Below are 12,054 nucleotides of genomic sequence, written 5' to 3'. Positions count from 1 at the left end.
TAATGACGTAACAAGCATTATTGAAAATGAAAGCGCTACATCTTTAATTTTCAAGTGTCTCACTCTTACTACAAGTGTACGACGGCTTAACGGTTTTGATTATACTAATGTATATCTAGGTGTACATCGATATAGTTGCAAGTAATATATTATGAAGTACTCCGTACAAATTAAAACGTTCTTATAAATAGAGCTACAATGCATCGTACAGTGCTTAGAAAGTAAAAGAAGGGATTCAAAGTGAGAAAGAAACGGCGAATGGGAACGGAGAAACATCAAAGTGGGGTTAAAAAACGTTGGAATTTGGAAAAGAAAACTGTGGTGAAGCTGAAGGGGAGATTGATGTCCTAACCAAAATGTAATAGAGAGGCAGAAAACAATTGAACAACGTTTGGCTTTTAGAAGACAAGACTACGAGGCGATGTTAAAGCTAAAGAAATTGAAACACCCTGAATGCCTGCAAAGGTCTCTTTAAATTTGAAAGGGATTGGGATTTTGATATTTTTGGTGTGGGCTTTGGGCCTTCTCGTGATATGAAAAGGGCTTGTCAGAGATTAGTGGGCCGTCGCAGGTGAGGGGACCATGTCTCCTGTGGGCCATACATTTTATCAGGTGCACTAAGCTGAAATTGCATCAAATCAATTACCCTGACCTTATCAAATGTATGCCATATTTTTACTCCGTATTGGCATGATTTGATATTCTCTCCTATTATTGTAGAGCTTGGATTAATAATACGGAGTATTGTTAATTATTGAGATGTATCTAACAATATTGCATATATAACATGTTTATATATATTTTTTACAACGTTGGTCGTATTGAAATATGTATATAGTTTAATAACTTATAATTTTTTTACCAAAAAAAAAAATTAATTACAAATTTAAAATGGGACACCTAAAGAAATGGAGGTTGTAGCAATGTTGGTTTGGTAACTTGATCCATGGATAAACTGTGACTTTCAATTTGACAACCATATTGATTAGGGTAATCGAGTATCACATTTTACCTAAAAACATTTTGATTAGCATGGGTTGGTAAATATAATTAGATGGTCACACCTTTCAATATCAACCATGCAACAGCAGTAAAGATTGGTAGTCCTTTAAGAACCTGATTGGGTGTGGCCTGAAGGTGCGATGTTGATATCTTAGCTTACTATATTATGAATCTATTTTCCCAGACTTATCTTCAAGCTTCAACTGTTGGGGATAAGTAAATGAATGCGACATGAAAATATCTGTCTTTTTTATCCTTCTAGTAAAATCAATGCTAATTTTAACAAGGGAAAAATAAATAAAAAAGACATGTTTTTGTGTTTAACTTACATAAAGAATATTGTTGAAGATTTAACTCCAGCAGACTCCTGAAGCGTGAAAATTTGCTACAGGACAGGTAGTGTACTAGATATAAGATGTACGAGTTACCATTTGTTTATTTCAAATTTTGCCACAGAACCATGAATGTGGATCATTATTTATTTGTAACTTTCTATAATGGTTAGATCTTGTTCTGTTTAGGTAGAATGATGAACTAAACCCAAAATCAATACAAGTACTCCGTAAAATTTTTGATGTCGCAAAAATTATTGGTACATCCATATTAGGACAATATCATACTCATTTAATCTTACATCGAGTTACATGCCGCGAAAAAAAAAATAAAAATCAAATAACAAGTTCATTGCTGCATTGCTCCACAAAAATAATGAAAAGAGTATATAGTATCAACCATATAAATATGAACACGTATTTCATTGAAGGATAATTTTTTTTTTTTTTTTGGTTGGTAAGGAGAAGGGTCCTACCATACCGTAACTTCTCACAGGTCCTCCCAACCCGGATTATTGAAGGATAAATTTTACAATAAGTAATATCAAGTGTATTTAGAATTATACGTGTAATATAAACAGATTAACCTCTAATTTTCCTCCTCGATTGTCAAAATAGTGTTCCACCAATATTTGAAAAGGCTAATTATTAAGTTGGTTATTCCTCATTGGATTTTTGTATGTACACCGCTACAAGATATTGAATCAATCATAACCTCATTATATTGCGTGCACCAATTTTTGTACATAAATTGCATATGCATATGTGATATTGTGATATGTATGTGCATGTGGGAGAAATTTATTTCTTACACCGCTCAGTCGCTCACTCCCAACTTTTTTTGAGTTCAATGTTTTCAATTATTGAAGCTGAATGTTGCCAAAGCAACACCAGGCCACCTTCATAAAGGGTTAAAACAAAATCTTAAAATATAATAATTCAATTCCTTATGAATCTCATATTAGAATAAGTTATAATTTATCTCACTTGGCACGAGTTATTGTACAATAATAGATAGAAAAACACAAAATTAGTACAATTTATGTATTTCATACTTTCATATATCGATATTTTATATTAGTCGTTTGGCATAATGAAAATAGTTTATCTAATCATAGCTTAATCATACATATTTTTAATTCTAACTATTACGCACTTAATCATTTATACAAGATAGATAATATGCACGACGACCAATATTTTCTTACTATGAGATATGATTTTGACCCACGTAGCTAAACCTATACAAACACAAATAAGTCATACTAAGATTTACAACGAATCCTTGTCCCATAATATGAGCTTTATTTGAAATAAATCTCCTACAATATCTAAGCATCATTAATGACTTGTGAGAAATAAATGCCAACGGCCTATTACCGGCCATAAGGCTAAACCGACCGTTGTAAGCAAAGCTTCATGTGCAACTTTCACCGCTATTCTCTCTTCATCACGTGTCCTCCTCTGCATTGGTCACGTGCTCAAACAAAGAAACAATAGGTGATTAGTACGTACCACATTAACAGTGTGGCACATGAAGACATAAATTACTTCCACAAGCATTTTAATTTTTCTCTTTAAAAGATAAAAAGAAAATTAAGCAAAGATTTGGAATTTTGTGCAAAAATTGTAAATGGGCCCCCAAAATGAATACAAAGTATGGGCTTCTTGATTTATTAATCAATTTGGTGTCTGTAGTTTATGAGACATTATTGTCTTGTAAGGAAAACAGTTCCTATCCTCTAACATCTTAACTAGGCCCAGTCTAAGAAAAATGGGCCCACCAGATGAAATTGTGGTTTTTGAGTTAACAACTCAATTGAATTATACTTTTCATTCTTGAGTCATGTTAATCAAACTCATGAAGTATAAATGAGACAATTCATGGTTTGATTATTTTCGGTGGCATTTATGGGTGAATGTGACATTTGAGTACGGTTCATTTTTATCTTACAATACGTTGCATCATTTTATGATATACAAGTATATAGCCAAACAACCTGTACTCGAATTATTATCTCTATCACATAAAGACATAATGAATCACATCATATGAATGAATGAAGGTACCAAAGTTGGCTTTACATAACTTGCTACTTTGTAAAAGTTTCAAGTACTACAAGACGACCAGTTATTTACTCGCATTTAATTTTAAAAAGATCTAGACGGTTGAGTAAAAGTCATACGAACCCTCTGAATTTAGAAGGAAAGTCTTCGAATCTCACTATAATTTACGAGTAATATTAGTTACTTATATGCTCCACAAAGCCAACAGAACATCAAAAATCTGTTGCTGAGTTAGTTGAGGTGTCCGAATATTTTGTCAAAATAATCAAATGAAAGTGTTAATTAGTAAGATAAAAAAAAAAAAAAAAAAAAAACATAGAATGATGAGCGATGACCAATTTGAAGACACTTAGGGCTAAAAATGATGCACTTCAAAAATATTTCTATATGAAAAAATTGATTTCTACATATATTAGGCATAATGTCGCATGCATTAATATGAAGTACATTCTTAACTCTCCTATTAGCAGAAGAGGAACTGGGGAAAGAGAATAGGTGGGAACATGCAGGATACCAAAAATAATATCAATAATGAAGCAAAACTTCAATCATATGTACACTCGTATAATTTCAGTCTATCTTCAAAACCTAAGAAGCGAACACGGCAGCATACTCGTACAGTTGTACAACATGAAGAATTTAGAAGATCATATTACAGCTAACATAGAATTCTGGCTTCTAATTATGTGTGGGGTGCTTTGGCGCGGCTGAGATCACTTTGGCAATCTCCCTGAAGAATTCTGTACATTGAGGCCATATCAACAAATTATCACAGGAAACATGACAAGGTTTTCACACAGTCTGCAGTACTGCTGCATTAGACTTATTTTGTTCCATCTTTGGAGACGTCCTCATCACTTTAACACGATACACTGCCTGCTAAAGGGAAGAAGAACGCAAAAAAGATATTTATTAATCTTAGAGATGAGAGAAAGCTTACTATTTTGCTAGATCTTAATACAAAATCTTAGACATTGTGTTATTCACATTTTGCTGATTTTTATTTATTGAAACACTATTTGGCTGAATAAAACTTAAGATTTTATGGTCAAAACTGTGCTTTTTTCCTGATATTAGTGTTTTTATCTTTGGACTGAACTAATTTTTACGGACTCTTGTGTAAAATTGAGAAGATTGAAGTACATATGAAGGGATGTCCGCAGCACCTTTTTGTCGGATCCAAATTCAATGATGTCTGACGGATGAAATCTTGTAGGGAAATTAGGAGGTACTCTATAACGTCGGCCATCATTACTGAGAAAAAAAACACATTAGTATCAGTATGCACTCTGTAGATGGAAGAATTATCTGGCCACCTGTAAAATTTTCACTCTAATTAGCTTACTCTGTGATCCATGTTCCATGTTCGCTACGCAAATCTGTCAAGTAATATGCTCCATCCTTGCAGCTGATTTGAGCATGTCTTTCTGAAACCTAAGTTGAGAGATATGAGAACAAGATCAATGAGACACTGTATAGAAGACCAAATGTGAAATTTTCAAAAAGAGAATTGAAGCAAAGAATGAACGTTTATTACCTGAGGTGACGACACAGCTACTGACATACCGGAGGAATCCTTATGAGATGCTCTCCTAACATCAAAAAAAGAAAAAGAAAATTATGAATATGAGAAATATAGAATAACCATCTTACAGCAATGAATATTATGCAGATAGTACTCTACTGACCCTTTTGGTAGGCAGCATAATGAGTACCAACAAGGGTAAATATGAGTTTTTCTTCTTTAATTTCCATTTCCGCACATTATTAGTTTAGATGTGGAAACGAAATACGAAGAAAGGCACATACTTGAAGATAAAATGGTATTACCATGAACTTTGGCACAAAATTTGCGTGCAAAATCTCACACAATCTCATTACCATTACCACTTTTTATTATTATCTACCAAATTATTAGTTTGGCCTTCGAATCCATGTATGTAGCAATAAATGGCCGGTAAGAGGATTTTATTATGTCCTTACAAAGAGTTAAGAGTTTGGGCCTTATGAACCATATTTAATGTGCATAGCCAAGCTGATGAAATATAATCAAATATCCAACCTAAACTCTCCTCTATGAAGTAAATTGATCTCTAAGAAGAGATAAAGAGCATACCCAATTATACATGATTCGTCTTCCTTTCTACTCAAACAAATAGGTTCCAAAGATTCAGCAACATTTCCTTGAGGGAGGAGAATCCAACTGCAAACAAGGGGAACAAGGGAATTTACTAGTTATTTATAAATATATATTCTTACAAATCAGATAGAAGAAAAAATACAGGGTTACTCGACATACTCTCCATTAAGAGCACGCTCCAAGGCATCATCATCCTCAAACCATCTTTGTAGTTGGTCGCTTGCCTTGCATTTTTTTTTTTCCAATATAAATAAGTAAGTGCTGAGTATATGGAACAAATTAAAGAAAAAATAAAAAAATTAAAGAAACATTGCAATGAATTAGTACAAGGAACAAGTCTATTGACTATGGTGCTCTTTTATACTTACTTTTTCTGACAATCTGCAATGTGGTATCCTTCCTTCAAGTTTTTCACTGCAGAAGGGGAGTAGGAGAGTATGATTAAAAGTTGGTCAAACAACTATATGATGAAAAGGAAAACTATACTCATATGTGTGTGAAGCATTGGACAAACAACTATATGATGAAAAGGAAAGCTATACTCGTACGCGTGTGAAGCACAGGACAAACAACTATATGATGAAAAGGAAAGCTAAATTTTCTTAAACTCGTACATTTTTTCAATTGATATACACGTAAAAATTAAAAATCAAAGTGCTACTTGCTGGCTTTCAATCAAAACGCTTGGAGCTCAATCAGGGATCCAGAAAGCTGTTCCAGACCTCTTGGATTTTCTATCTTTTACTAATATGATAGTAAGGAAAAGCAGAAGAAGAACCTGTGCATCCCTACAGGCTTTGCTACTCGGACTCTTTATCTCACCACAAGTACTCATGTCAGATCCCTGACACTCTAAGAAGGGTGCAAAGTATGAACTAATGGACAAACTTCTAATTAGACCAAAACCATGGAATTTTACATAAACTAGTGAGGCCTATCCATTAAGTTGTTCCATAGGTCCTGAAAGTCTATCAGTTTATGACTGACAAAATGGCGAAGTTTGGATACGTAACAGCAAGCACCTGGATCATAGTAATAACTTAGCCAACAGGTGGAAAATTAACCATGTTTATTCCATTTGATGAATTTGAGGACTTTGACAATATTGTGGATATTATAGGCATAAGGAATGTAAGAACAAGCTAGATTTCAGAGGCAAGACTACTTATGATGCTACAGGCTCTCATATTAGTGATAAGTTAAAATTACTAACCTGTTACCACCTAAAACCCAATTCAGCATTATAGGCATTGCTGGGGTGATGAAAACACGACCACCAACCCTTCCTGGGTGAGGTATCCTGAATTTTGTCAAAAACTGCAATTTGCAGGAATCAAGTTACCAAATGGCAATGCAAAAATGAATTAACTAACTTCAGGGAATAGAGTTCTTACCGACAAAGGACCAAGTCCTACACCTAGATATGCCTTGTAAGTTGTTGCCATAATTGCCGCCATTCTAGCCAATCCATGAATTATGCCAACTCGAATTCTTCGAGCTCCCTCGTAACTGACAAAGGATAGCAACAAATGTATTGTAGAGATCATATTAGACATATACCCAACCATAATCCAAGATCATAAATTCTGAATCTTAATTACTCCCTACATCTTAAAAGAAATTTGTGTTGTTCAAAATTCAATTTCATACATTTTGATCAATATTTCAGGACTTTTTCAGATTAAGTTAAACTCAATTCAGATATAAGTCATATCACAATTATTCGACTGTGTGTTTAACAACTTTGGCACTGTAATACATAACATCTATTGCACATTGAAACGAGGTTCTCATATCACGATTATTCAACAGTGTGCTTAACACTTTGACACTGTAATACATAACATCTATTGCATATTGAAACGAGGGTCTCACCATCGTCGAAAGTTAAAAAAATAGGGGGAAAAAATTGAAAAATCTACTCTCAAGAGAGTCAAGATTATAGGGGGGGATTGACTGTACACTACAATAGATGACTTCAACTTTAATATTGGAATTGCGTTACGCTTGCTTTTCTTTTATAAATGCCCTTACCTCTTTAGCGAGGAAACAACATCAATTGGTGCTCCAGATTCAACACTCTTACGCCATGCTTTCTCCAGCTCAAGAGCCAGCCCATAGCTGTCCTGTATAAAAAAAAATCATATACAACCAAGAAAATTTATTTTAGTCTGCAATAAAACAAGTTCAATTTGGCCAATGGATTTGGCTCCTTTGACCAGCAAGCTACAAATTAATTTTACCTCGATGGCCATGCATCCTCCTTGGCCCAAATTGGGCTGCATAGCATGTATCGAGTCACCCAATAAAGTTACGCGACCCTTCCCCCATGTAAAACTTGGTGGTCTATCGTAAATGTCACGTCGAAGAATAGCCTCTTCATCAGTAGCATCGATAAGATCAATTACTTTGTCACACCATCCCTCAAACATTTTAAACAACCTTTGTTTTTTACCTGCAGGACAGGTTATACTTAGAATAATAGTACCTAGTTGATTCTGCACTACATACATTGCCACAGACTACTGTGGTCTGTGGTGATGCAGGTTACTGCAAAAGTTTCTACATCACCTACTCAGGCATTGACTGATCCTCACAGAAATTAAACCTTCTGTTCCACGAGAATGGCTGTCTTTAGCACAGAATATTATGATAATTCAATGCTAAATCTGAGCAAAAACTATAAGATGTGGGTGGAGAAAGACATAGTTTGAGGTCTTGAGGAAAATATTCATATGAAGTAAGAGAAAGTGGGTACAAAGACAAAAGGTAGATAAAGAGACAGCAAAAGTCGGAGGAATTGAATTAAAGAGAGATTACCGTAAAGGAAAGTGCAAATTATTTAGGGATCTCCAAATTGGTACTATAGTGTAATGTTGATAGTTTAATCACTATAAGCTAGACAGACAGAATATGTACGTAGTTACCATTGGGCTCATCAGCACCTCCAGGATCTTCCTTGTAAAATGCATACCACTGCATCTTGCCTGCACCCACATCTGATGATACAAAGTACTGTTTGTGCCCTAGAAATACTCGATACCTGGTGAGGAAAAAAAAGAGAGTTAGCCTAATGAAATCTATTGAGCTACTACACTTATGTTGGAGCCGAAGCAACTGGTTGATTACATCTTTCTCCTTTCTACAGTAATATTACCAAAGAAGAGGCGATACTTGATAAAGTAGCCACGAGATAGAAGCTTAAGTACAGTCAATAGAACATACCCTACAGATTCAATGTCTGCAGGCACATAATCTGCAATGCCTGTGTAACAAGTGTATCCTGAGTAAACAGCGTCTGTATGCCCAAACAAGTTTGTCCTCACCTAGCCCATAGGGGAAGGAAATATGTCAATTCAAATCAGCAAAAGAACTGATATCTGCATAAACATTTCTAATTCTTACAACTTTTGTGAGACAAGATTTTGGAATTTTTACAAGATTGGATTACCTTTGACCATATTCCATCAGCTCCAACTAGGAGATCTCCTTCATAACTCTTCCCATTGTCAAGCGTCACAGTAACCTGTTCAGCATAACAAATTCAGAAATCAAAATATACACCTACACTTACACAAATAAGATGATCAAGAATTGAAGACAAAATGGCGATGCTTATCAAATGTCCAAGCCTACACACAATCATAGAAAAAAGGCACGTTTTTATGTTCCTAAAATACCTTGGTTCCATCATCCTTAAAATCCACCACATTACTCTCATTCATAATCACTTCTTCTCCAACCGCTTGAGCAAGAATTTGTTGCAATGTCATACGGCTTATGACTCTAGTGACTGGAAGACCCCGCTCCACTGCAGGAGTGAAGGTATCGAATTTGCAGTACCTGATCGACCAAACTTGTACATCATTTACATGTACCATCCCTCAAAGCACATTAGCTAGTAGAACATGGCAACATGCATATCTCTACATAAGAACATGTGCATAATTCAGAAACAAAAATGCATATTAGTAAATTAACAAGCCCAACACTCAACCTACCCCTCTAATAGGCCATCTACCCGGACATTAATCAATAACGATAAGGCCTAACGGTCAATACAAGGCATAAATCCACCATTGCAGAGCTCGGCTGCCCGGTAAACAGCAACTGGCCTGCCTTCCTCGAACAATTGCCAATAGTCTAATAAGCGTAACATTTCAAGTGCAGCCAGGATCATTTTTTTCTCTGTTCTACCCACATTTATCAACTAATGCGAGAGAAACTAGCAACCAATTGAGCTACCTTTCAACTTTAATATCAATATAATATACGAATAATATATGTGCGATAACTGCCAAAAATCTCTCAGCAATTTATTGCAGTAAACACGTAAAAAGTTTTCAGATACAATTCAATGTACAATAGTGTTATACTGAGTAATGAAATTACTCATTCAGCTAATGTCAATTATGTGACTTTTTAATATAGGTGATTAAAAACGTGTCACATGTAGATTAAAGACCATCAATTCGTTACAACAATGTTCACGGAAGGAAGCATAAAATAAATAAATAAATAAATAAATAAAATAAAATTGCTATTGTTAAGGAGTATTAGATTTATTACATTAAAGTGTGTAATAAAACATGCATCAAAAGAACAAAAAGTTGGAAATAAAACACAGAAATGACTTGGACTTTATTCTCTCAAATCCGACCTATTTTCGTGCTACATATTTCGTTTCATTTAAGTTCAGCGAAAAAAAAAGACGGACTTACCAATTACCAGAAACCCCATCAACAAGACCATTAATCCGATCACCAGTAACACAACCAGCAGCCATAACTTTCTCAGCAACATCCATATCAATTGCTTCTAAAGCAGCCAACGCATTACTCTGTATCTGAATTGGTCCCCTGTATTGCCCTTCTCCTCTTATTGCACTCAAATCCTTCTCAAACACCACCACATCAAATCCCTTCTTCTTCGCCGCCAACGCAAACACCAGCCCTCCGATCCCACCTCCGGCTACTAGTATCCGGAGCTTTTTCTCCGGTAAACCTCCGTCAACCTCATTTTGGGCTGCCGGGGTTGTTTTAAAGGACTCCGCCACTGCTGTGGCCTTGACATAGTTGTCTTTTTTCTTTCTTTGCCCACTAAAAGTTGACTTTTTTAACAAGTATTTACAGTTACATATCAATGAAGAAGGTTGATGTTCATCGTTTGAAGATGTGATTATTGTTGGTAAGTGGGTTCTTAAGAAAACGGTTGTTGAGGTTGTTAATGAATTGTAAATCACAGTTGAAGCCATAATTCAGTTCACTGGTATATAAAAAATCAAAATCACTGAATTTATTTTTTTAAAAAAAAGTTAAGTAGAGTTTGAAACTTTGATGAAAACTATATTTGGGAAGTCAAAATAGATTCAACCAAAATTATAAATTTTGAGAAAGGAAAAGTATTTAGTTATGTAAGGAAGTTGATAAGTAAATGGATATTTTTAATTTTTTTTTTGAAGTGATCCAAATGTGAAGCACTCATTTGGTACACAAAAATCAAAAACTAAGTGGGAGATCAAGAATGAGGACAGGTGTCATCACCAAAGGGTTCCATGGACAAAAATCATTGACAAAGGAGTCAAGCGTTATGTGGTTCTCCACTAACGTTATTTGTCTATTAAGTTGGAGTTGGTGGTGCTAATTGTAACTTGATTACTTGAAATTTTAACAAGGAGTACTTAATAAGACGATTTTTATTAAATATTAAGAAAAGGAATAAGTGATCGATATTGGTTGGTTGGTCTGGTTGAATGTTCATCTCTAAACGCAAAGTAAAATATCTTAATTGGATTCCACTTAGCTACAAATACTTTTTTTTTTTTTAAGTGACTAGAATGAATCCGTGCTCGGTGCTTATGTATTGAATATTTATAGGAAGTTATTTTCCTTATAATAAATTGTAATGAAATACATATAATTATTCCATTTAAGGTTTGAAGAGTTGTCATATAAAATTATAAAAATGACTCTGAAATTATTAATTTATTATATAGCTATAAGAGACTTATATTATACTACCTCCGTTTTATTTTTACACGTTTCGACTTTAGCACTATTTACATACTTCTCTTTGACCGTGTTTTGTGCTTTATACGTAATGAAAAATATAGTCATGTGAAATCTTGTTATATTCGTCATGATATATATTTTCAAAATATCAACTTTTCATAATTTTTGCTTATCGGTAATTAAAGATATGAATGGTTGAAATTGTGCATTGGTAAACGTAACTAAAAAAACGTGTCAACTAAAAAGAAACAGAGGAAGTACATGGTTATTGATAATGTACAAGCAGGGACCATGTAAGAAGATAAATAATTTTTTTTTAGACAGAAGATAAATAATTTGATACAGGAGCTAAAGCAGGAAAAAATAATTTAAAGTAGTTTAAGTACTGTTGAAATAGATACTACTACTAATCAAATACAAATGACTGAAATTAATTGAAACTAGAAAAAGGATGAGTTATCTCTGTCCTTAGGATAATATTAGCCCCCACTATAATTGAGAT

The 12,054-nt window shown here is 34.3% G+C and overlaps 1 protein-coding gene across 2 annotated transcripts; it reads right to left on the bottom strand.

Moving 5' to 3' along the window:
• Positions 1-3,779: 3,779 nt before the first annotated feature.
• LOC110717340 (zeaxanthin epoxidase, chloroplastic-like) lies at positions 3,780-11,016 on the bottom strand. 2 transcript variants are annotated; one of them, XM_021896000.1, is made up of 16 exons: positions 10,263-11,016; positions 9,222-9,384; positions 8,993-9,067; positions 8,767-8,867; positions 8,469-8,584; positions 7,785-7,996; positions 7,576-7,667; positions 6,936-7,050; positions 6,755-6,858; positions 5,910-5,955; positions 5,701-5,765; positions 5,518-5,604; positions 4,939-4,993; positions 4,747-4,835; positions 4,568-4,655; positions 3,780-4,280 (listed from the first exon to the last, which is right to left on the bottom strand). In XM_021896000.1, the coding sequence occupies exons 1-16, from the start codon at positions 10,793-10,795 to the stop codon at positions 4,194-4,196; spliced, it is 2,028 nt and encodes a 675-aa protein (XP_021751692.1). In that variant the 5' UTR covers positions 10,796-11,016; the 3' UTR covers positions 3,780-4,193. The 2 variants fall into 2 exon arrangements, with proteins under 2 accessions (XP_021751692.1, XP_021751693.1); XM_021896001.1 differs by having other exon boundaries at positions 3,780-4,277; positions 10,263-11,013.
• Positions 11,017-12,054: the final 1,038 nt, after the last annotated feature.

The sequence above is a fragment of the Chenopodium quinoa genome, unplaced genomic scaffold (genome assembly GCF_001683475.1).
Source record: "Chenopodium quinoa cultivar QQ74 unplaced genomic scaffold, ASM168347v1, whole genome shotgun sequence".
Taxonomy (NCBI): Eukaryota; Viridiplantae; Streptophyta; class Magnoliopsida; order Caryophyllales; family Amaranthaceae; genus Chenopodium; species Chenopodium quinoa.
Note: the sequence above shows the minus strand (reverse complement) of the source record. Positions and strands in the feature narration are given on the sequence as shown.

Bases quoted from the DNA above. Each gene is read 5' to 3' on its own strand.
- LOC110717340 (XM_021896000.1), bottom strand. From the start codon at position 10,795: ATGGCTTCAACTGTGATTTACAATTCATTAACAACCTCAACAACCGTT. The intron at 5,956-6,754 runs GTTAGTAATTTT...CCCCTTCTGCAG, and splicing joins TGGGTTTTAGGTGGTAACAG to TGAAAAACTTGAAGGAAGGA. The intron at 5,605-5,700 runs GTATGTCGAGTA...CCTTGTTTGCAG, and splicing joins GAGCGTGCTCTTAATGGAGA to TTGGATTCTCCTCCCTCAAG.